The following is a 26,346-nucleotide window of genomic DNA, read 5'->3' as shown; positions in this document are numbered from 1 at the left end:
TTTTAATATTAATTAGATTTGTATTAAATACCATGTATTATTGAGAGAATTAATAAGTATAGGTTATATTGTATTTGATACAATATAAAAACTATAGGTTATGTGTTATATTTGAAATAACATGTAGTTCAATATATATAAAATATATGATAACGTAGTTATCACATATATATGTATATATTTGTGTGTGTTAATTAAATAATTAAATTAAATTAATTAAATTTATTATTTATTTGAATTTAATATTGGGAGGGAGTTGTAACCCCCTCCGCCCTTAATTCTCTCCATTTAATCAATCGTGGAAATGGGGAATGTGTGGTGTTTTGATACTTCGTTTTTCATCTTCTTGCATACATAAGGTCTATGCAATTCTGGATGATCAGAAGAATTCACTCAACGCATTTTCTCACAGAATACTCCTCTGAGAACATTCTCTCTCAAACTCTCTCCCTCTTCCCAAAAGAACACAGAGCCCATACCTCATGTGTTTCTCTTCCTCTATAGAAAATATAGAGTAAATTCTTGAGGTGTTGTCCTGTACGAATTGTTTGTGACGGATCAAGGAGGGATTTATGCGAAGAACGGTTCTTTAAGGGTAAGTAATTTTCTAACCCTTTTCTCTAATTTCCTTTGTTTTATTAGCATGTTGTAATTTTTTTCATTGTTAATGCATAATTTTTCTGTACTGTAAATTTTCAATTCTAAGAAAAATCTAAAATTGGGACAATCCCGCTTCTGCTATGAACCTTGGGGTTTCTTTAGATAGCTGATAACGGATAGAAATGCACGTCATCTTAGGCCTTTTATTTAGAATTATGAGGGTTGTTAAGTAAAATATGCGGCGAATATGTTAGGAATTCATGAGAAAATGAGTTTGCGTCCGTCGGCATCAAGAATCTCAGCTAACCCATTATTATACGTTATTATGCGTTCAATTGTCTGTCTTTGTAGCTAATGCAGGAAACAAGCGCATACATGGAAGCCGGGCTATCGCAAAGACGACCGCATGCGGGGAATCTCTCCATCGCAAAGGTGAACACATACGTTCGACGCATGGATGTTGCGGCCATCAACCGCATGCATCAATCGCATAGAAGTTGCGATCGTCAAGCGAATGCGGTCATCGCAGAGAAGTTGCAGTCATCGAGCAAATGCGATCATTGCAAAGAGATTATGGTTACATAATGATAACCATAATAGAGGGATGAACGCAAGGTTGATGGAATGCAACATGAACGCATACCTCGGGAGATTCAAAAGACGATGTTGACATTTCACCTACCACGCCGTTAGCAACAAAAATTCAGAAAAGGACCATCACGCTGCGAATGTCAGAATCAGAGCAAGTCCATTAATGCTGTCGGTGATCAAGCTCTATAAATAGAAGCCGCTGAGCAGAATTTCAATGTATCCAAGTTTCTACCTTCGGGTGGATCTTTGTGATCCAGACGAAAGCGTGAGAAAAAAGCTTGAGAGTTCTTCATCTCCTTCATCCATTCCGAGTGATGACTGGAGCCTTCACCGAAGTTAGAGCTTGAGAGAGTCTGTTCCACCATCCATCCATGGCACCACCGGCAGCTTTGACACATATCTGCTAGAAGCAAGACATTGCTTCCAGCTAGCCTTTTCCATTTCTCTTCTTTCCATATATTGTATTGTATTATATTTTGGCTTAAGGAATTAATACATTTTGTGATCAATGCATTTCTATAATTCCTTCAATTACATCTCTTTCTTCATTTACTAGTATCCTTAACTTTCATTGCACCACTTAGTGAGACTGTTAGAGTATCGCATACTTAATCATGCGGCATAGGAATATAAAGCATGTAGCAAACCATCGGAAGGTGTGCATTGTGTGAGTGTTATGAGAAAACCTTATTTTCTTAGTGTGAAGCTATAGCAACGCTTGTCTATAAGCGGACGCAAAGCTTGTCTATGAGTAAAATCAGCAATAACTAACTGCCCGGGAGGGTAAGTGGTTGGTCGCATTAAGCAATGTAAGCAAGTGTTACTAGGAATAGGAATAATCTTACGTCAAGCAGGCTTTTGTGGTTACCTTGTCTTATGTATGCGTCCATCACACCTTTAGAGCTACTCGAGAGAGAGTCTAAAGAAAGAACCCAAGACTTGAGAGAGTTAGATTAGAATTGAGGCTCGGGAGAGCTAGATTAAGATTGCATAAGCAAGAATGGAGACTTAGGAATAAGTTTCGTTTGTTAGTACACTTCACGTGCATCTGCGTCGGGCGTGTATGGCATGATCGCATTAGTTTGCGTTGGTTGGGGTTGCCCTTACGGTCAAGCTTAGAGTTGCGATGAAGACATCTTCACATTTTATTTATTTTTCCATGAATTTTTACTACGTGTCAACAGTTGTCATGTCTCTACCTCTCATTCGTATTCTCATCGCTTAATCTGTTAGTTAGAAGTAGGAGTAGTTTGTAGCTTAAAACCCCCATCATTCTTTTATTTATCTGCTGCAAACACATCACCGCATACACTTAGCTACAAGTCCCTGAGTTTGACCTTGGATCACCCGAGAAACTTGCGTTCTTGTTATACTTGGCGAGAGCGCAAGAAAACTTGTGATATGAATGCATGGTCATCGCATACATTCGTAATCACATATTGCATAGTCCAACGCATGAGTATAAACGCATACCTAAGATATGCATCGCATATTGCGTCCCACTAATTTTAGTCACCAAGTTTTTGGCAGCTAATTTTAGTCATCAATAGCCAAGTGGAATCGGAACTTGCAGTGGCCAAAATTAGAGCAGGTGGCAATATGTACTTTACTCTACCATAATCTGTCGAGGTAACAGAGGAACTCGATGACATTCACTCCGCTACAGTCATCAAGGCTCAATGTCGAATAGTGATTTCTCTGGTACTGCCAGAATCCATTCCAGTCACAACGTTTTAGACACTTGTACTAGCTGAAAATATGGTGGTGGTCGGACCGACACAGATGGAAAAAGAAAGTACTAGGCGTAAAAAGAGTCAGAGGACGAATGGGTGGAGGTGGTGGTGGAGGAGGATGAGGGAGAGAGAGTGAGGCATGACACAACACTCTAAAAGAAAAACTCTAGAAATTAAGAAGAGCAATTGTGTGTGTATATATATATTATTCATTTAATATTAATATTAGTAAGTCTTAAAAAATCCAACCCGAGACCTAACCCAACTTGAAAAATCCAAAAAAGAAAAATTAACTCAACCTAAACTAACTCACCCCAACCCTTATAATTTAGGTTGGTAGTTTAGGTTATTCGGGTTATCGAGTGATTTGAATACCCTTAGATATAGGAAGTTATGGCTTCCTACACTCTTTCAACTGGATTTAAATCGTAAACACTATTCAAATCCATGGTTACACTTTGTTTTCTTTTTCTTTTCTAATTTAACCTAAAAAGTTCGCCTACCAACTTTCGAATGCCACTTCCAAAGACCGTTACCGACCAACCTCTAGTCACCACTTCCTGCGACTCACTGTTGAATTTTCGACCACCAACTCTGGCCACCATGGCCCAACCTTGAAAAATATTAATAAAAATACTTTTGGTATATAACAAACCAAACAAACTTGTATATAAAAATACTTCTTAGAAAGAGTTGTCAAATGTTTTTATTTTAAGGAGTTTTTATCAAAAGTGTTGAAATAAATATGAATTTTTGAATACACTCTTTTTTTTCTAAGTCATTTCAAACAGACTCTTAGTTTAATTACGATGATATTTTCTAAAATACACTTTCTCTTCTATTTTTTCTTTTGGAGACTTTTTAATTATTATTATTATTTATATTATTTTTTTTAATTCTCTCTTTTCCCTTTTTGTTTAACGTTAATGTTTCCTTCATTTTCGGAGTTTTCATTTATTTTCTTCTATTTTTCCTAACTAAAAATTGATTGTCTATCTATAAGTTAATTATTCCACAAGGTCTATGAGAAAAAAAGAAAAAGAAAAACTCTTTTGAAAAGTTCATAACTACAAGAAGAGCTAAAAAAGTAAATATAGCTAGATTTTCATGTAACATAATAGTGCATTAGTAGGGGGTTGAAAACAACCCGACAACCCAAACAATCCAGACTAATCAAATCAAAATGTAAAAGTTGGGTTAGGTTAAATTTTTTTTTTGTTGGATTGGGTTGGGTCGTGGGTTGGTTAAAAAATTTTGGGTGATCAAACCCAACCGGAATTTTATATATATTATTATTAATAATGATAATATATGTGTGTTTAAATTTTGATTATTTTGTATTGATTAGTTTGTGACTTTTTAATATTTGTCTTTTAAAATGACTAAATATCATAGACAGTTGACATTTAATATTTGAATTTTATGAGATTTTAGTTATTAGTTATATGTGTTGTATATAAATTTACATATTCTTAATTAAAAAAGAAAAATAAGTTATAACCCGAGAATCTAATCTAACCCAATTAAATTTTAAGGGCTGGGTTAGGTTGAGTTGACTTTATTTGGATCTTTTGGAGTGCCAACCCAACCAACCCAAATTTTCGAGTTAGTCCAAAAAACACCCTTAACCTAACCCAACACAACCCATGAACACCCCTACTCATTAGATTGCAATTGTGTAAGTAGGTATGATTATTTTGGTTATATGTGTAGAAAGTCCTAATTTAAATTAGTTAAAGTAACAAAAGTTTATGAAATTTTATTTCAAAACTAGTAAAATCAAAATATCAAATTATTAAAACAACAAATTAAATAAAATTATAATGTTAGTCAAATCTCAATTTCAAAATTTTTTTTAAAAAAACAAATATTCTTCTATTTTTTAAGTTTATTTTAAACATAACTTTATTAAAATAATTAAGATGACAAATTTAAACTAATTTAAAACCTAACCACAGATTAAATACAAAAAAATATTTCAAAAACTCAAGATTTATAAATCTGCACTTCGTTCCCGAGCTTCCTAAACCTACGCTCCAAATACATGTTTTTTACACTCAAACTTTCAAAACCTACACTTCAACATAATTTTCTTAAACCCAGACTATCTAAACCTCCTAGCTTTAATCCCAAACTTAACATTCCAAACTTATGCACTAAACATTCCCTTAAAAAGGTAAATACTAGCTTTCAAAGTCCTAGAAACTACCTTCATAGAGGATGATAGCCTAAGCAAGTACCACTAAACCCATGAGAGGCTAGAGCTTTTTTATAACCATCAAGTTCTCGTCGTTGGCATTATGAACAACAACTCCAAGGCCCACCTTCCTACTTTCAATAGTTGTATCAATATACATCTTAAAAAATCTCAAAGGTGGGGTCCTCCATTTATCCTTGACAACAGACACGGACATATTTGGCACAAGAAAAACATGACAATTAGATGATAAAAGATAAAATAAAGCAACATAAACCTATAGATACGTGTGCAACTTTGGCTCATATGTTAAGGGTCAGTTTAGATTGACTAGAGAAAAAATATTTTAAAATGTCATTTTTATTTAATTTTTTTTTATAAAAACTATTTAAAATATACACTTTAAAAGTGTCTCAAAGCTTATTTTGAATGTTACAAAATACTTCAAACTTTTTCCTAAAATGATTAATTTTCAAAATTAAATACTTCAAAAAAAAAACTCCAACACACCCCAAATGGACTAATGATGAGTAATGAATAACGAGGATAAGTTATAGGTGGAAAATGACCCCAACACCACAACCAACTTTAAGAAAAATGGAACCATTCATAACTAATCGAGTACATTATCACATTTTGAAGAAATTTATTCAGAGAGACGGAACAATAACATAGTCGACAATTTTAGACCGTTAGAGATGGGAGAGAAACTAAAAATTATAGTTTAACCCCACATCCATAAATGCCAGCCGTTTAGAAGGATGATAATCAAATTGCCACATGTTAAAGGGTATATTTGGAATAATTTTGAGATGGTTAAAATTACTTTATTTCTTGCCAAAATCAATTTTCATTAAAGTTATGGTAATTGACATGGGTTAAAATTGATTTTGGAGGAATTAGTTGATAGGTTATTTTTGTTAAGTGATTGACCGGGAATCGATCCCAAAATGGCTATCTAATTGAGTTTTTATTAAAATGTTGTTTTGGTTAGTTATTTGTGAAATTATTTTTTTAATTTTAAATACTGGAGAAAAAGATGACCAATATTATTTGTCATTAATTGTTAATAAAACAAACAATTATATATTTTGAATTTTCTTTCGATATCTATTATAAACATTCACCTTACTCAACATATCAACCGTGCATATAAGAATTTAATAATAAAATAAATAGATATAGATATTTACCATAATTATTTAGTTAAATAATAATTTCTCAAATAGAAAAATACAAATTTTGAGTAATTAGGTAACTATAAATTCACTTTTAGAATCAAATATAATAATTTAAAATCACTTTTCAATATTTGAAGGGTGTGTTGGAATACATTTTCAAGTGTTTGATTTAAAAAATAAGTTATGTTTGAAGAAATTGAAATGTTTGACAATTGCTCAAAATAACTTTTCAAGTGTAGTTGAATCAATTTTTATCAAATGTGTTAAAATAAAAATGACTTTTTTTAACAACATTTTTTTCTTTTCTAAAATCAATCCAAACGAGCTCATCCACTTTAAAAAGTTTGAAGATAAATTTGATTGTTTAAAAATCAATTTTACAAAATCAATTATACCTAAATCTCTTTTTCTAAAATCACTACTCCAACTATCACTTCCAAACATACCCTAGATAACATTTCTACATTTTGCTCCAACTTACCAAAAAATTCAATTAAGTTATTTTCATTAGGTCTTCTTTTTAGTTTGCATCCCTATAAGATTTAATCTTCAAGGGGACATTTGGGACAAAAGCTATCATAAGACTATAATAACTACTAATTTGTACCAAAAATACTATTTCAAAACCTCCAATTAACTATAGCCAATACTATTTCAAAACTCTCATTTACTACTGTATTTACTATTTGCTACAGTTCTTACTATTATAAATTCATCATTTTTTTATTATTTGTTACAATGTTTACTATTTCCTTATCAAACTAAAACAGTTTATACCTCAAATACATATTATTATAATTTAAACTAAAATAATCTACAATCCATACACAAACTATTATAACCCAACTATAATAACATAAAACTATAATAACTAACTTCTTGCCCTAAACGCCCTCTAAAAGATGCATCAGATGAAGGTAACTTCTGGTTCTCAAAGAAATTTTGTTTTAGAAATTTAAACTTCTTTCCAATCCTTCCAAGTATATTTTAAAAGTGTTTTAATTATATGTTCAAAAAACTTTTACTAAATATATGTTTTGTTTTTAGGCGTGTTTGAAACAAAGAATGAAGTTGTGAAGTCCAGACTACAATGCAATGAGTTAATAAATTATAAAATTAATGTTTTTTTTAATCGCAAAACCCACAAAATCCATGGTCCAAAAAATATATAATATAGACAGAAAATAATACTTTTTTATTACATAGTCAAACATCATACAAAATGTGAAAAGTGCTTTTAGGCACTATTAAGAGGACAAAGATGAACAAGGAAAGAGGGAACTTTGTTTTCTTTCCTCATTTATCACTATGAAATAATTGAGTTCCTATGATACAAAGGTAAGTAAAAATGTAATGAACTAACAAATTCCACATAACAAGTATTGCCTATCTCCTTTGGAAGTTAAGGAATTTGATTCCATAGGCAAACACAAAGAAGAAGATGAGAACCCAGACAACATGAGTTGCGACGACAACTGGGATGAAGTCGTGGTCGTACCCGAACCCTTCTTTAAGGAACATCTTTAATCCTACATTACCGAATCCTGGTATCTGAACAAGACTGTCTCTGTCACCAACTTGAGAAGCAACAATGCCATATATAGTCCAAGCCACAGGATTAGCCCAATAATACCATCTCCACCAAATGGGGATTACCTACAAGTATTGGTTTAACCATGAGTTCGAGATGTTAGAAAATGGATCGAAGATCGAAATATCGAATTTGGACGTCATTTACCGGTCGAGGAATGAGAAAACCAGTGAACAAGTTCCAAAAGCCAATAAAGAAGGACATGACAATGGCTGCAATGTGGTGGTTTGGAGTCAATGCTACAACCATCATCCCATACAGAGTGAAGTATGTGAAACACATCAAAACTAAGTAACAAAACAGTAGAAACTTCCCCACTTTCCATTCAAATCCAATCATGCTATAAATAATGAGACTATAAATTATAGATTGAACAGAAACATAGATAGTCTCAATTGCCACCTGCAAACAAAAAAAAAAAGGTTTAATCTTTGGTTAGATTATATTCATCTTAAACTTAATCTACCATCTAGTTATGATTAACATGGTAGGAATTTTTACATAAAACCTTAGTAGTATAATCTTCACCTTCTTATTTCATATAATGTACTACATGTTGGATCACATGTTGCCCACACGTGAGCAAGAGTTAAAAATATATTAAAAAGATTGAACGGTAGGATTTGGACAAAATCTTAGAACTTAGAAGAAAGCAATCTTACAATGAAAGATTTAAGAAAGTGATAAGCTCCAAGTACTAGTCTATAGCTTTGATTTCAAAGTTATCCTAATTATAAACACTTCTAGCTATGTGAGAGGTATAAGCTAAGTAAATCCTTGCATTTCTTATTTTTATTGATTTTTTTTAATTCGTCTGTTATTTTTATTGATTTTTATGCTATAGTAATGAGAGATTTTTTCATAACATAAACTTACCTAGTTTATTCAATTAAGATTAAGTTTTTGGGTCTAGTGGTGATTTGTGAAGGGGTGAATAACTTTTGTCACCTGAGCAAATGCATACGGCAAGGCGGAATACATTCCGGCAGCTCTTTCTCGATAGAAAGCCGTTCTTTCGATAGCAACCACAGACTGCACAGATGAAGCATTGGTAGCTCCAAGGAATATGACAGCAGAATATATAGCACCAATAACATTCAACACATCTTGTTGCTTGGTTCTGTTGAAGTACAGAAACGACACAAACATTTAAAAAACATCAATAAAATAGTAGGATGTCACAGACAAACAAAATTAAATAGGCCAGTGAAGAAACCTTACAATTTTTGTCCCTTGTTCCAGAAAATTAGACCAAATAAGGTTCCAATAACTATTGTAATGAAGAAGCGTATGGCATTGTATTGAGTGTGTCTCCAATAAGATTGATGTTGTTTCCAGAAGCAAGCTTTGCATTGAAAGAAAAACGATTGCGAGTATTCGGTTGGGAAGTGTAGGTCTTTGGACCCTGGAGCTGGAGTACTAAGCTCCATTATAAGTTCTTGGTTCCTCCTGAAGTAATAATTTACCATGCTAAGAAAAAAAAAAATAGAAACTCGAGCTGATATGTGGACTTAAAGCACAATCATACATACCGATAAACAGGAGATTTAGCAAAAGTATCAGCAAAATCAATATCTAGTTGAGCCTCCATTGGAGGAGCAGTAACCTCAAGCATCCATGTAGCAGGATTCTGACCATTTTCAATCTTTGGAATCCCTGGAATAGCCTACCATCAAACAGCCACCAAAATCAAGCACTTGAGTAGATAATGAAAACACACACATTACACATACATAACATATTAGAGAAACACGGGATTCCATCTCAAAGCCACATAGCAACAAGAGGAATAACTCATGTATCTTATAAAGATTGTGAGGTCTCTTCATCTTTCCGATGTGGGATCTTCAACATGTATCCTTCAAGATGGTGCACTTCTTTAGGTTTACCATTCTTAGGACATGTTCGAATTTTGGATCGATTACCCACTTGGACTTCATGGGCTATGATACCATATCAGATAAACATCAAGTTCTATCTCAAAACCAATTGATAATGAGAGGAGTAATCTATGTGTTTTATAAAAAAATGTGAAGTCTTTTCATTTTTTTGATGTAAGATCCTCATATAACAATCAAAACATATATACTCACCTCAAAATATTCAATGAGTTTGCAAGATCGCTCACCAAGAGGTCCGGCATAAATCATTTGTCCACCACGTTTCATGAGCAATAACTACATTATGCATTTAAGTTTAGAGAACTAGAAATGGCGTAGCGATAAACAATCATTTAGACTGTTCAATGGTACCTCATCAAAAGCTTCAAAAATGTCTATGCTTGGTTGGTGAATTGTGCATACAACGGTTCTCCCAGTATCGACTGTATTTCGCACGGTACGCATAACAATGGCAGCAGATCTAGCATCAAGACCAGAAGTTGGTTCGTCCATGAATATAATCGATGGATTAGCAACCAACTCCACTGCTATTGTCAATCTCTTCCTTTGTTCTGTTGATAGACCATCTACTCCTGGAAGCCCCACTAAAGCATCTCTCAATCTATCTAGTTCTATTAGTTCCATAACTTCTTCCACAAACATCTACATCAATGAAGAATAGTCATTCAGTAATACTTCAATAACATTCTGATCAACTGGAAGCATAAAACTGCAAGAGTTTCTAGTGGGAAAATATACCTTTCTTGTTTTGGTATCAACATTAGAGGAAAGCCGGAGCCAAGCAGAAAACAGGAGAGACTCATAGACAGTGACGTGAGGCGAATGAATATCAGTTTGTTCACAATAGCCACTTACTCGAGCAAAGGTTGATTGCTTCTTTGGATAACCAGAGATGTATATACTTCCTTCGATATAACCACTGGTCTTTCTCCCAGCTAATACATCTAGGAGAGTAGTTTTCCCAGCACCACTAACACCCACAAGAGCTGTTAATATCCCTGGTCGAAAAGCTCCACTAACATCTTCTAAAAGTTGAAGACGATCTTTCTCAATCCCATGCATCTTCATTTCCTAAATTGGAAGACGTTGAGATAGTTTTAACGGGTTCAAAACAACATTCATACAAAACCTTAGAGCTTGTTTAGAATGATTTTCTAAGTGCTTAGAAAAGAGTTCTTAAGTGCAGAAAAAAATATCTTTAAACACTTGGAAAGCCAATCTAAATACTTACAAACTTAAGTTAACTTACAGTAGGCGTATCCACGTAATAGTTAACATGGTTGAATGCAAGTGAAAGTGGCTGGAAAGGCAAAACCATTCCTCTCCTTTGCAATTGATCTGAATCAGTAGCTATTTCTGAAGATTTGATAATTTTGATTGTTAGTGCCTATGATTATTCTTTCAAAAATATCATAGTGCTAATTAAAGAAAGGATTACTAGAAGTCCAAAAGAACTTCGATAATGCAAATTCCTCTTTCGAAACTCGAAACTCAAACCTTGTGCATTGGACCTATTCTTTTTTGTTTTCTTCTTGTCTTCATTCATGCTAATGAAAGCCTTTACATCAATAAGCGCTGAAAATAGATTCAAAAGGATCAGTACCGTTACGACGATAATGATAATAATAATAATAATCATCATCGTCATCATTTAAATGGGCACATCAAATTATATTCTTGAATAAATGAAGGGTTGAGATGATTTACGATTCAAGTAAGTCAAAGCTATTGTAAATAGAAGGTTGAAGAGAAGATTAAAGCCGAAAAGTGCAGCAATGCAGATCCAGTACCAACGTTCTTCCTTAAAGAAACCCCTACTAGCAAGGATCACTTTCCCAACTGTAGGTTCATTAATCCTACTATCTGTATTTTTCTGCATTAGGCAAAGCTAGCTTTTGAGTTATTATGATGGAAAAAAGAACAGATACCTAAATTTAATATAATTTCCAATCATTTATCCACAATCGTTATTCAAGCTAAGATTTACCGTGCTCCATCTGTCGTCTAGAAACTCATTGATGACAATGGCATTTTGTCCATACATCATGGGAGACATATAAAAGCCCCAAATCATCCATGGACCAATGTTATCTAATGAGCACAGAAGGAAACCAAAAGTTGGCAAACAAAAATATTAGCATCGCTACTAAAGTAACATGTTTTAGAGTTACAATTTAGCCATAATCAAAGGAGAATAATCACTTACCTTTATCAATAATGAAACCTCCCAGCAACAAAACTACTAAAAGAGCAAAGGTGCCCAAAGTAGTTGCTACAACTAGCGTTCTTCCAACTGCAGCCATAAGTCGAAATAGTGATAGAGCTGTTTGATGAGTGGCAAAGAAGGCCAAAAATTGCTTGAAGAACCTAGAGAATCAATAGACAGGTAAATAAAGATTGTTTTTGTTAACAAATGAAAAAGAAGGAAAGGAAATATATTTACCTACTAGGAGCAGGAGCAAACCCAATCGTGTAATAAGTTAGAAGAGTCCATATTCCTGATTCTACGAGAGATAGAGGAATTCTGAGGAGAAAAATAGGCAAGCTGAATGCCCAAGCAGGATAGAACAAGAAATCCCTCTGTCTAAAGAACACTGGGAACCTGAAAATAGTGAGAGCCAATTCTGCAATTCCATTAAACATGACATTCACGAGACTAAAAAACAAGGCTCCAATGAACTTGTTTCCACCAATTACGGTGCCCACTTTCATTTCAGTCCTTAAAAACACAGTCATAGCAATGATGGACATGATGGTGATCTGGACCGTCTTGAAAACGTAGACAAATGCATTTCGTTTCATTATCAGTATTTCTCTTGAATAGCATGCCTTGAATAACTCCCAGCTTGATAAACCATATTTCTCTGTGACTAATGCAGCTGGGTGAGCTCTAGATTTGTCGTAAGGCACTTCAAGATCAGAGGCAAGTTGTTGACCAATGGTAAAAGACTTGAATCCCTGACAAAATTTAGGAACAGAAATGAATCTATATGATTTGTTTTTTTTATACCAGTATTGTTCTTGGTCCTTTTTTGATGTCACTTCTTGTAAGAAATCAGCAACTCCTTTCCTTTCTGGGCATCTAAATCCCATAAATTTAAAGAAATCAAGGACTTTTTCTCTTGGACCTTGGTACACAATTTGACCTTCGGAAAGTAGAATGATATCATCAAATAGATTAAAAGTTTCAGGAGCTGGTTGTAGCAGAGAAATGACCATTGTTATATCCATTATATGAACCATTTGCCTCATGAACTTGCATATCTGAAATGTGGTAGAACTGTCTAAGCCTGTTGATATTTCATCCATAAACATAGCCTTTGCTGGCCCTACCAGCATCTCCCCTACACATATTTTCCCCGTTCTTTTAATTAAAATTTAGGCACAAAACTGCAAAAACGACATCGAAAAGACGAAAACTGAACATGCTCTCAACCTGTAGTAAGACGTTTCTTCTGGCCTCCAGAGATTCCCCTCCTCATTTCATCACCAACTAAAATATCAGCACAAACTTCCAACCCAAGTACCTGTTCAAAATTTACTTATCAACTCATCCCAAAATATTGTCAAAATATACACTATTTGAGATAATTATAGTCACAATCCTACACCCTTGATAACATTCTGGTCTCCTTACTTTTATATATTTCATTTTATTATGCTAAATAGTATTGAAAACAAATTTAATATGGTTTTAAAAATGCAATATCATGCTAGCTTCTCAAGAATGTAGTCTTTGACTAAACTAACTGTTTAGAAGCCTCAAATATTCGGTTAAAATAGTAATCAACACTAACATGCAGACAAAAGTTGACATAGTGCAACTATACGACATATCAATTTTAGCTTCTACATGATATTTGTTTAAGTATTGATATAATAAAATTTACCACAACCCATTCTAGGTTGACTGGTGATTAAACATGGTACCAGAACAAAAGATTCTATGTTCAAACTTTGTAATGTCGTTTCCTCTCTAATTAATATATATATATATTTTTATCAGAAATTACCATTAAAAAAAAATTAGAAAATACAAAACCTTATATACAAGAGAATATTTGAGTCCAACGAATTCACGTCGTCTCTTTAAGACAAGTTTACTCACTCTAGTGCTGAGTTTTAAGAGCAATCATCTCCTAGAATAAAACAAATTACTTTTCTTATGGAACCAGCACCTTGTCCACAAGATCCAATGAACTTTACTTAGTGGAGTAAAACAAACTTCAACAAATTTTTTAAATGGGAGAAAAGTTTTATAGGAGAAGTGCCGATGGAAAAGGTGAAAATCCAATTTGAAGAAGAGACATATTTTTAAACCAATTTTATTGTCATTCGTACAGTCATATCCCTTCTTCAAGTTGGTTAAGATTTAAAATACACAACCATTCATGAATGAATGCAACTCTAAGGATGCAACCGTACAAGAAGTTTCACATACCATCTATTCCAACAATTTCCACACAAGTAAAGGGGAGTGTTCAAGTACTAATATAATTAAATTTACCGTAATCCATCAACTTAAGCATTTGGGTTGATTAGTGATTTAACAATTTAAATACAAACCCGTATATGGACAATGTGAAAGTAAAGGCATAGAAATGTATTAGAAAAATGAAGAGTAGTCGAAAGTGCTAACCTTGAGAACGTAATCTGTGACCAAACTTGCTTTTTGGCCTGAAACAGAGATGGCCTTCATGAAGGCATCAATCTCAGGGTCTGGTTTAATGCCTGCTTGTTTCTCTCTTCTTGTGAGCTCAGTCATAAGTTGATATCTTGTCCCAACTCCCAAGCAACGACCAGAGAAATCTAATGTCTCTCTCACTGTCATCTCTCCACAGTGAAGATCATGTTGACTGATATAAGCACAGGTTCTTTCAGGCACAAACTCATGCATTTCATGGCCACAATATGTCACTTTCCCACTTTCCTATTAACATTTTGAATATGATTAATTTTGCTTTTCTGCTTCAACTTTTCATTAGTTTGCTTTAATCCCTTGGTGTTAAGAATCAACAACTAAAAATAAATAGAAAATAGGTTTATGTGGTTAACTAACAATGTGTTAGCTATATCCATAGAACAAAGGGAGAACAATTTTATTAGAAAAGGTAATACATATTACAGAATTGAGGCGCCTTTAGAGTTAAAGAGAGTTTCTCTAAACCCTAGGGTCATAAACGTAAATATGACAAATACGTAAATATGACAAATACGTAAATAACTTAAGTTTATTCATTGTTGTTAATTCTTCTATTGATTGTTTAACATATATGAGTTTGAATCGGTTCTAAAATTTAAAACTTGATCAATCACACAGCTTTAAATATGTATAGAGGTCACCAACTTTAGCAAAGTTCAACTGGTTTAGGCATAACACACTCGATTAAGAGGCCAGAATTGCTTGTGCTTATGTTGGATTTTTAATTTTTTTTAAAAAATACGGAAGTTACTATAATAGTTTTCTTGTATAAACTTCAGAGACTAAATAAACCTTTTAAAAAGAATTAGAGACGAAGATGGAATAAACATGAAATTTAACAAGATAAACCTAAAACAAATAATGGTTATGATTTATTAAAAAACATTTTATATATATATATATATAGATAGATAGATAAAAAGAAATCACCAATGTATTGAATTTAAAACCTTTAAATTTTTGCCGAGTTTTCCAGCAAGTGCCAACAACAAGGTAGTTTTCCCAGAGCTTGGAGGACCCAGAAGTAATGTCATCCTGAAAATGAGAAATTAATGTCAAAATTCAATAGAACAAACATCATTGAAGGGAAAACTTGTAGTACTACACGGTTACCATACTCTTTTTGTTCACACTAGAAATTTATCTTCATGATTTTTTTTTTAATACTAGTAGACCCCATTCTATTTTTAAATGCCGGCGTGGCAATTGGAGGTAGTATGAAAATTTTCCATATATTAGTAGTGATAATAATTTAAAGAGTAGATAAACTTTTTCCCCCTTTTTAGTACAACAATGAGGTATGAAAATTTGAATCTAAAAAGTTCGTGCCAATAAAAAGTTGTTAATGGAAATTAGTATACATTTATACTAAATGAAATTTTCCATTTGTTTTCTTTAAAAAGAGTCTTCAAAGCCGTGTAAAAAGTAGTTCTAGCATGTTCATGTTTTGTTTTTTTTAGTTCATGGAAAGTATTTAGTTATTGTCAATAATTATTCAACAAATATAAAATAATGGCCATGTACACATTGACATTATAAACAAAAGATGTGTCTATATATGTCGCATTTTTGTTAAGTAATTGATAAAAACTTGACCATGACTAAAATGGTTTAATACAAAGTTATGTTCTATAATAGAATATTTTGAAAACTTTGGAATTAAAATAAAATAAACAAGCAAACACAAATTTCTCAAAGACAGGATAGATGCAACACTTTTTTATTAAATATCGTAGAACTCAAGGACACAGTTGTCGTTCAAGTGAAGTCATTTTATTAAATACCTCCCAAAGACAAAATAAATTAATATTTAAAAAACTAAAGAAGGGTAATATTTTTTTTTGTTGAAATACTATTTTGAATTTTAGTCCATTACTTTCAAATCTAATTTTAGTCTTTGAACCTTCAAATATATTTAAAATTAAGTCCCTAGATTATTATTGGTTTTTAAATTTTTTTTCATAACTATTAAGCTTTTCAATATAAATTTTGGGAACATATAGATTGTGTATTTTCTTGCCTAAAAATTTGTATTATTATGTGATTAATTTCGATAAAAATTAACTTTGAAGAACTAAATGTAAGATTTATTGAAAGTATATGAACTAAAATTGAATAACTCTATAAGCTCGAGGACTAAAATGGTATTTTATTATTATTTTTTTAATTAAAAAAGATATGTACCTTGAAGGTTTGATAATTCCATTGACACCTTTAAGTATATGAATTTTTCTCTTCTTGGATGGAACCAACCCAATCAACCCAAGCAAGCTCTGTTTTTCGTAACATTCAAAGCAAAAATAATTAGAAGAGAACATGATTACATGCTTGACACGTGTCCTATTCAATTTTGATAAAAGTAGATGAAAAAAAGGGTTAAAAAAGTTGGTGAAAACATCGAGCTTTAAAGGTTCAACGCTAATGAGGGCATTTAGGACTTTTACCATAAAGATCCTAAAAAAAATCTTTCTAAAAATGGACCCATTTTCAAAATTAAAGTTGAAAGGGCCCGTTTTTATCAATAACACATTTATTCTAGTAAAAAAAATATCTTTTTTCATCATTAAATTTTGAACATACTTTCTATTTCGTCCTTATGTTACAAATTGTAACACTTTTACCTCTCAACCTTCTATTTTTAATTTAACTTCCATTCAGTTCCTAAGTTACAAAATATTACATCTTGACTTTTATTTTCATTTGATTTATAGGTTTTAAAATTTACATTTTTATCCTTGATTTTTTACTAAATATTTACTTTTCGTTTTTTCTTTTTCAGAATAATTCAACTTTGGTTCTTTATGTTAATATCCATTAATTACTTAAAATAATTAAATTAGTTTTTATTATTTTTTGCTAATATAGATATTTTTTTAATAAAAAAAAGCATTTTCAAATATAGGAAAATAAACCAAAATATTTATAAATATAGCAAAATTTTATTGTCTATCTGCGATAAACCCGACATATCTATATGTGTCATGATATCTATATGTGTCATGATAGACACAGATAGTAGTCTATCGATTTATCGCAGATAGATTGTGATATTTTGCTATAATTTGTAAATATTTTTAATAATTTTATCATTTAAATAATTTTTTTTGAAAAATATATATAATTTTAAAAGAGATCATTTGTTCTTCTCTCATTCTTGTACTTCCACTTTTGAAATTTAAGATAATAATTTGTTTGACGTGATGCTTTCAAGACGTTTATTTCTCAAACATTACTATTTTTCTCTTTTCTTTTCTTTTCCTTTTTTCTTTAAATTAAAATTGATCAAACACAACTATTTCTAAAACATATATCTTTCTTAATTTTTTTTACGTTTTTTTTCCTTGAGAACATAAACACATCTTATTACTATTCCACATGTAAAATTATTGTTCATATATTTATGATTTACTCACATTTAGTTTAAAGAATAAACAAATACTATGTAGAGCTTACAATTTATTAAATTGTTGCAAACTTCCCCACCATAGTTTGGTTAAAGAAAAAACTTTATTTTGTCATTTCTTCTAAACTATTTAATAGCAACCAACCCATGCATATATTTAAGCCTAGTGAGTGGGTCCCAAATTTTGATAAAGGATTCTAGCCTTTTCCATTGAATAAGAACCTTAAATTAAAAAGTTGTTATAGTCCTAAATTATTATTCATAGGTTATGATAGTTTGTGTTTGTGGTGTAGATTATTTTAGTTTAAGTTTTAACAATATATGTTTATGGTGTAAACTATTTTAGTTTGAAAAGGAAATAATAAACACTATAATAAATAAATAATAAAAAATGATGAATATAAAATAGTAAGAATTGTAGCAAATAGTAAACACACTCTTAAGGTTCTGTTTGATAACCATTTCGTTTTGTTTTTAATAATTAAGTTTATTTTCTCCCCATTTCTTACATTGATTTACATCTTTATTAAATACAAGGGTTGAATTCTTAGCCAAATTCCAAAAACAAAAACAAATTTTGAAAAGTTACCTTTTTAGTTTTCAAAATTTGACTTGATTTTTTAAATTATTGGTAAAAAGTAGGTAACAAGGTATGAAATTTGGTGGTGAAAGTAGTGTTTATAGATTTAATTTTAAAAAACACAAACAAAAAAAAATGATTACCAAATGGAGCCTTAGTTTTTTATTTTTCTTTTTGAAAATTATGAACATTACTTTCATCTCCAAATATCTTCTTTTGTTATCTATATATATATTTTTTTTTACTAAAAATTAAAAAAGGAAACGAGCAAAATTTTGAAAAAAAAGTTTTTAATTTTTTTAAATTTTTTTTTTGGAATTTGGCTAAGAATTCAACCATTGCAAGAAAGATGCAAATCATGGTAAGAAATGAAAAGGAAATAGGCCTAATTTTCTAAAACGAAAAACAAAAAATAAAATGGTTACCAAATGAGACCTAAAATAAATGTTATGTCCAAAGGTGCCTAATATTTTTTTAATACAACAATGGATCAAACCTTCAATCTAAGATCGAAGACAGTCAATTCAACCTTTAATCTTTTAAAATTCTTAATTTTACCTTTAATATATTTTTAAAAATTCTATTAAGGCAATTGATTAAAAAAGATCTTTAAACAAAGTTGATACTTTATTGCATTAACATGTTTGAGCACATGACTATACTATTTAGACATGTGACTAGGGTTGGTAATGGGGCCGAGCTGGGGCGGGGGAGGGTCCCCCGTCCCCGTCCTGGGAAATTCCCCCATCTCCGCCCCTGTCCCCGCCGGGACGAGGGCAGGGATTCCCCTACTAATTCCCCACGGGGAATCCCCTATTGGATCCTCGTAAGGATTTCTCATTTTTTCTTTTAATTTTTTAAGTTTGGGATGAACTTTTGGACTTAAATTTAGAATTTATATATTCAATATTAGGCTCATAACACTATAAATCTATAGTATACATTATAAATATATATATATAAATAAGTTATTTTATATATTATAAATATATATTTATAAAATATTAAAAATATAACTATATAATATCGAAGTCGGGGATTAATCGGGGTCGGGGTCGAGGTCGGGGCGGAGATACCATCCCCGTTCCCGGATGGAGCCCCAAAAAAATTTTCCAGTTTGACCCCATCCCCGATCAAATCGGGGATTCCCCGTCCTACATGTGACTTAAAATAAATTTGAGTTTTTTTTTTTTAAATTTAATTTCTTAAAAAATAATTTAAGAGATGGAATTAAATGGCATGTGAACTTGTTTGTCCTCAAAATTCGAGACTTAAAAGTATATTTTTTTCATTTATATTTTTAATTCAAACAAAAGTTGGAAGTTTATTCTTATTTTTATTTTTTGGAAAATATATTTTTTATCATCATGTTGGTATTGTTTTATTTAGTATCTAAGTTTTAAAATGTCACATTTTTAGTCATTGAGTTTGATTTCAATTTAGTCTTTTACATTTCAAAATGTTATAATTTTATCTTTGAAATTTGAATTTTGGTTCAATTTAATCTCTAAATTTTAAGATTGACATTTTTAATTTCGATTTTCACTAAATATTCACTTCAATCTTTGAGATTATTTTCTATTAATTAATTTAAAATAATTATAAATTATAAATTTAAAATTATTTTAATAAGGATAAAAAATAGTGAAAGTTAATTAATCATATTTCTTTTAATTCTTTTAAACTAATTAAGAGATATTAACCCTCAAAATTGAAATTGTATTTTTTTTTCCGATTTCCACTTAATATTTACAGCAGCTATTAAGTACAAAGATCGGCAAATCGAAATTAAAAATATAAATTTTGAAAGATATGAATGAAACTAAAATAAAACTCAAATATCGATCCATAAAATTGATTGGGATTTACCTTATTTTTCTTTGAATTAAAAAATTGTTTTTGTTTGAGAGAGAGAGAGTTGGGAATTGAAAATGTAAAAATACCTCAAAGGTGTTGAGTGTAACATTGAGCAGAGACGGCAAAGCTCTGCTCCCAACGTGAACGTCTCCTTCAACTGACAAATTCTCGAAACGAACTTCAATTTTCGGGATTTCAATCCCTACTCTGCATCAATCAAACAATGATTTCAATTTTCAATTTCAATTCCAATTCTAGAGTTCTTTCTTCTTCTTCTTCTTCTTCTTCTTAAATCTTACCTATCCGTTCTTTCTCTCATCCGTCTCAGAAATTTCTCATTATCTTCTTCAACCACTTTCACAATCCTTTCCATCAGTTCTTTCCTCTCCACATATCCCAGCGCCGTCACATCCACCACCTCCTCAACCATTCTTCCGTTCTCCTTAACCTGCCGGATTATCCCCTTCCTCATCCGTTCGTACGTCGGAAGCCGCTCGATCGCCGCCCATCGCAACTCTTCTTCCTCTTCCTCCATCCTTCCGCTTCTCGGAAACGCCTCCCCCGGTGTCTCCCATGCCTCTCGCATGCTACTCGCGATTCGGCTCGTAGCCATGAGTTCTTATTTCTGCCTTCTTATTGAAATTCAGAAAACCCTAGAAATTGCAAATTGAACCATCAGGAAATCATTGCGCATTGATCGTCAATGGAGAAAAGAAGAGTATACGAGCATTCGGCGTATTATTTGACTCGTCTCTCCTTTTGAGTCTTCCGGCGACGTCGTTGTGTGGCTCCGCCGTAAGGCTGCGACGGTGTGAGATGAAGAAATTGAATGATGGAAGCGACAGAGGAACGTGGAGAAGAATGGAAATAGAAGAAGATTTGAATGAGAGAAAAAGAAAGAGATTCAAATCCATTTAAGTAGAACAAATCGGCTCTGTTATCTGATGACGACGCTGACATGTAGTTGAAGAAGCTATATATTTTTTCAAAAATTCTTTCTTTTTCTTCTGTTCTTTTTAAATTATCTATATTCATGATATTTACAAATCAACATTTTTATTTTTTTTTATTTATTTTTTTATATATATAATGAGTGAAAATGAGAGTTTTTCTTTTTTTCTTTTTTTTTTTTTTAAGAATAAACAATCAAACATGCAACAAACTAGATTATTACATCACTAGACATAGAGTGAACCACTCAAAATTTGAAGAATGAAGAAGGTGTTTATGGGTTGGATTGGATTGAGTTGATTGGTTTTTTCGAGTCATCGAATTTTTTAAGCATCCCTACTTACTCTTTATGCAGTTCATGGTGCACCAATGCATTTTGGTTGCGGCAAACGTGAGAGAATGAAAGAATTCTCATTTCAATACTTGAGGCCTCTACCTCGTCAATAAAGAAATAAACTTCATAAATGTCGACTACATCAATCAGATTCAACTAGGATATTCAATAAATTTAGTGAGAAAATATTTTCAAGTTTGAAACATAGGACTATTGAGCTATACTCCTTGTAGTTCATATTTACTTAATTTTTGTAGTTAAACCTTTAAAATGTTCGTTTTAATTTAATTCATATACTTTAAAAATAAATCTAACGCCTTATTTTATTTTAACAAAGGGGTCATGTACATTAAGAACATTGATCAAACTTCCGATCTAAAGAAAGAGTATATGCTAAAACTTTGGATTTTGTATCGATTAAATAAATGAACTAATAATTATATCAATTTAGACTTTAAATTTTTAGTGTATCAATTTATTTCATCCATCTGCATGAACATCGTATGAAATTTATAATTTTATCCACTAAACTCTTAAACTTTCACAAGCGAATCAATTTATACTATTAGTTAGGATTTTCTTTGAAAATTTCTTATGCATCTATTTTCATTGTCTATTTTGTTAGTTTGATATTTATGGGCATTTGGGGCAAACATGTGATTATTATAATCCTAGCTTATTATAGATGGGTTATAATAATTTGTGTTTGATGTGTAAATTATTTTAGTTTGGGTTATAATAATATGTGTTTGAGGTATAAACTATTTTAGTTTGAAAATGAGATAATAGACATTGTAGCAAAGAATAAAAATAATGATGAATGTAAAATAGTAAAAATCTGTAGAAAATAGTAAATATTATAACAAATAGAGATTTTTAAATAGTGTTGACGGTAGCTAATTGGAAAATACAAAATAGTGTTTACTATAGCAATAGGTAGTCATTATAGTTTTAGAATAGTTTTTACCCCAAACACACCCTTAAAAAATTTATACGCATGTAAGAATTGATGCATGTTTGATTTCTAAAAGTAAATCTATAAATGGTCAACTGATTCATTGATGACAATTTAGGAGTTTAATTGAAATAATTTAGATCTCGCATAATTTTTTCGAATAAAATATGAAAGAGAGTGTAAATTAATATATATTTCCAAAAGTTTAGTATTTAGATTGATACAATTATTAATTTAATGTTTGAATTTATATAATAAATATACATAGTTTTAAGACCTAAGTTGTGTAACATTGAAAATATCTCAATAAGGAAAACAATGAAAATAATTCAATAAGAAAAACATTGAAATATCGCAAGATGAGGAAAAAAAGTTAAAAGTAGTTTAAAATTTCAAGCACAGGACATATCATCTTTCAGTAATTTAATTAAATATCCTTTTTTTATTAAAGTAATTTTTTCCTTTACAAATTATTATTTTATGAGCAGTTTTTTCAAGTTCGAAGTTTAGTATTTAAAACTTAGAAGTACAATTATCATATAATTATTGATTTTCTCTCTTGTTACTTCAAGAAAAAACTGAAAACTGTTATAAAACAGTTTTTTGTTTTTAAAAATAATAAATAATAAATATTTACCAAACATATCTGCTTTTTTTTATTCTTAAGTAATGGAAAGCATAAAACACAAAAATAAAAAATCAGACATAAACAACCGAAATAGTTACGAAATAGAATATTGATTTTTCGAAGAAAAAAAAATGTAAAAACACTTTTTAAGGGTAAACTTTGAGATACATTCATTTACAATAATATTTTGAATGAAAGGAATTTACCCAAGTTTCATTTATGCCTAATATTCTAGCTTTTTTAGTCACAATATTAGCAAATTTATTTCTACTTCTAGGATAAATGCAAAATTAATGGAATCAAAGAAGTGGAGAAATCCCAAATCTTTTCAAGCTCTACATTGAAAATGTTTTTTTTTTTTTTTTTTGGATTAGGTTAATTGCTTCACAGCAATCCGATTCTAACAAGATGTTCCTAAAACTCATTTGAGAAGAAAGCTTTCCCTTGACGAATAGCAAAATTTTAGCTAAAGGGGAGGATAAACAACATCAGTTGATGAAATTTGTACCACTTTCAGTGATACAAGGACATCTCTTGTAATTGTACTAGATCCTGAAGAATTTAGAGAAGTTTTTCAAGTTGCATCTGTTGGGGATGATGCCCTAAACTCTCGTGTCCTGTAGTTTGTAGACACAATTTTTGAACAAACGTTTGTGTTGTATAATATATGATATATTCTTCACTTCTTGTCTATGAACATTTGATGTTTTATTTGCTTTATCACAAACCAATAAACTAAGATCCCTGGTTATCGTTTGTAACTTAAGCATGTATGTGGAGACATACAAGTGGATCATGTCTTAAGTGATAACCAAAATGGTCTGTAGTATATGGATATAGGAGGGAAACCTTATTCTGGTAACGTTACGGATGCAGCCTGCTTTGTAGAATAGTTACAAGTGTTGTGACTTGCTACAAATGGTCTGATTCTGGCCATTCATGTGGGACATGCGAGCAGGTGTGTCCTATACAAAGGAGTTTGTATAAGATCGGACCACGAAGTGTTATAGTCTCGTTATATAACTTCGTTCATGAAAGAGACTTCAATTCACTAGGATGACCATAGGTAACATGATCTCAATCTTGATTGAGTTGAGAACTCCTGCCTTTGAGGGCGGTCCTTTGATTTGCATGGGTGCGAGTGGCCAGATCACTGACTCAAACCTACCACTTTGGGGATTCGTCTGATTTGGGAGCTAGGAACTCAGCTACATAAGATGAAATTCACTCTTTCCCCAAAGCAGGGATAAGTAGATAGATTGCTCTCTTAAGAGCTGATTCCGGGGCTTGAACGATGTGGCGCAATACACCTTCTCATGGTCCGAGAGTTGTCCACACATAGTAGGACTATGTTGTATTGTTCATTAGAGGGATCAATGGTACTTAAGAAGTTAGATACAGGGGCAAAACGGTAAATTGGCCCAACTGTACTTACGAGCATCTGTGAAGGGTTATCGTACTATTGATTGGTTATATCTGATGGACACAAAAATATATCTGTGGTAAGAAAAGTGCAGCTGTCGATCTTTAGTGGAATGTCTGACAGTTAATAGATGGTGGATCTCATCGCTAAAGAGTTTAGTCAGCTATTCACGTATCGTTGAAGCTTCGAGCCATAGGTCCATAAGGTCCCCTTGGTAGCTCAATGGATTCAAGTTGAGAATCAGTTTTTAGGTCAGTTTGAAGTGTTCAAATTGACAAGAGGGAATTTGATTATATATGATATGATTGAACTAGTTAATTATGTATGATGTAATTGATATTATGTATGAGATACATTTTTTTGGAGGAAAATGATATAAATATGATTTATATCTAGTGGTGGAGAAAAAATTATGGTTCATATGTTGCATTTGATGTGATATTAAACCATAGGTTAATAAATATAATATGATTATATTTATTATTTATTTTTAGACAATTATAGGATAATTGTGCCAGTATTTTCTCTGTAACCATGTGATAGCGGGAGGTTGCTTACAGTTTTTGTAACTGAAGAATAAAATGAAAATCGCTTTCATTTTACAAGAGATCGGCCATTCGCTGGTGTATACAGCCTATCGCATAGCAAACTAAGAGCCTACACAATAGTTCAGCGTTTATACATGATTATATACACGCATGTAGCTTTCTAAACGATCGCATAGGATTTGGATTTCCTAAACGATCGTCTAGCTTTTTCCTAAATGATCGCGCGCCTGAGCGTTTACTAAACGATCGTCTATACGATTGCGGCCCATTTACTAAACGATCATGTACTGCTTTCTAAACGATCAAGCATCGTCTATATGATAGACACCTGCCCTCTCCCATTTGCTTGGTCGTGGTATACGATCTTCTCTTCCTCCTTCCCTCTGCCAAATCCAACAGAGCCCACACCTCCTGGATTCTCACATCGAGAATACCGAGGGTTCTAAATGGTGATGTCCTCCTCGTTGTTGTGTTCATGTGAAGTCCGTTCGTGGGTAAACGACCGGGTTTTTTGGTGGATGATTTGCTTGGCCATTATCAGCGAGAGCAAGAGGAGAAGTCCTTATACGAGAACGAGTCCTAAGGCGAAGAAGGGTTTTTCAACTGGTATGTTTTCACTCTCTTTGTTATTTAAGTTTCAAAGCTTGTCGGTAATGTGTTAAATATTGCATATCTATTATGTTTGACTGTGCATGTGTTAATTCTGTCACAATGAGTTTGGAATGATCTCGCTTCCGCTCAGAGGTACTCTTGTATAAGAGTTCCTTCAATTGGTATCAGAGACAACTTCTGATATTCCAAATTCATTGATGCAAAGAATTATATTTACTTTCTCGGTGGGTAAAGCATGCCCGCTCTCTGTTTAAGCTTTAATAGTTTGTGAATGTGGAATTAATGGAGTTTCCAAGGATGAAGCCTCTGGTTGTTTAAATTCTTTTACATTTGAAGTTAATTGTAAAGGCCCCTGTGTTTTGGGCATATTAACTTGCTATCGAGTTTGTAATTTCAAAGTTGTTTGAGTCTGTGAGTCTTTCGTGAAAAAGCTTCAAAGGCAAGGGTTGTTGTTCTTCGAGGATGAAGACGAACAAGCGTTGGTCGGGTCGTGTAAACGATGAGGTAGACGGTCGTTGAGTATTGAATACTCGAGAGCAGGTTAACGCGCGTACACTAC

At 32.0% G+C, this 26,346-nt stretch overlaps 1 protein-coding gene across 1 annotated transcript; it reads right to left on the bottom strand.

Moving 5' to 3' along the window:
* Nucleotides 1-7,476: 7,476 nt before the first annotated feature.
* Nucleotides 7,477-21,321, bottom strand: LOC120091295 (ABC transporter G family member 34-like). The gene is made up of 20 exons (XM_090307183.1): nt 20,636-21,321; nt 20,423-20,543; nt 16,681-16,769; nt 15,447-15,531; nt 14,434-14,724; nt 13,231-13,321; nt 12,238-13,138; nt 12,001-12,161; nt 11,782-11,885; nt 11,502-11,667; nt 11,292-11,369; nt 11,044-11,150; nt 10,533-10,865; nt 10,146-10,436; nt 9,987-10,070; nt 9,426-9,559; nt 9,115-9,342; nt 8,842-9,013; nt 8,041-8,295; nt 7,477-7,958 (listed from the first exon to the last, which is right to left on the bottom strand). Exons 1-20 carry the CDS (start codon nt 20,947-20,949, stop codon nt 7,689-7,691), a joined length of 4,275 nt encoding a protein of 1,424 aa, XP_090163309.1. The 5' UTR covers nt 20,950-21,321; the 3' UTR covers nt 7,477-7,688.
* Between the last annotated feature and the right edge of the window lie 5,025 nt (nt 21,322-26,346).

Source organism: Benincasa hispida, chromosome 11 (assembly GCF_027475165.1).
Source record: "Benincasa hispida cultivar pf3 chromosome 11, pf3_genome.v1.1, whole genome shotgun sequence".
Lineage (NCBI taxonomy): Eukaryota > Viridiplantae > Streptophyta > Magnoliopsida > Cucurbitales > Cucurbitaceae > Benincasa > Benincasa hispida.
The sequence above is the reverse complement of the archived record's forward strand: the minus strand, read 5'-3'. Positions and strand labels throughout refer to the sequence as shown.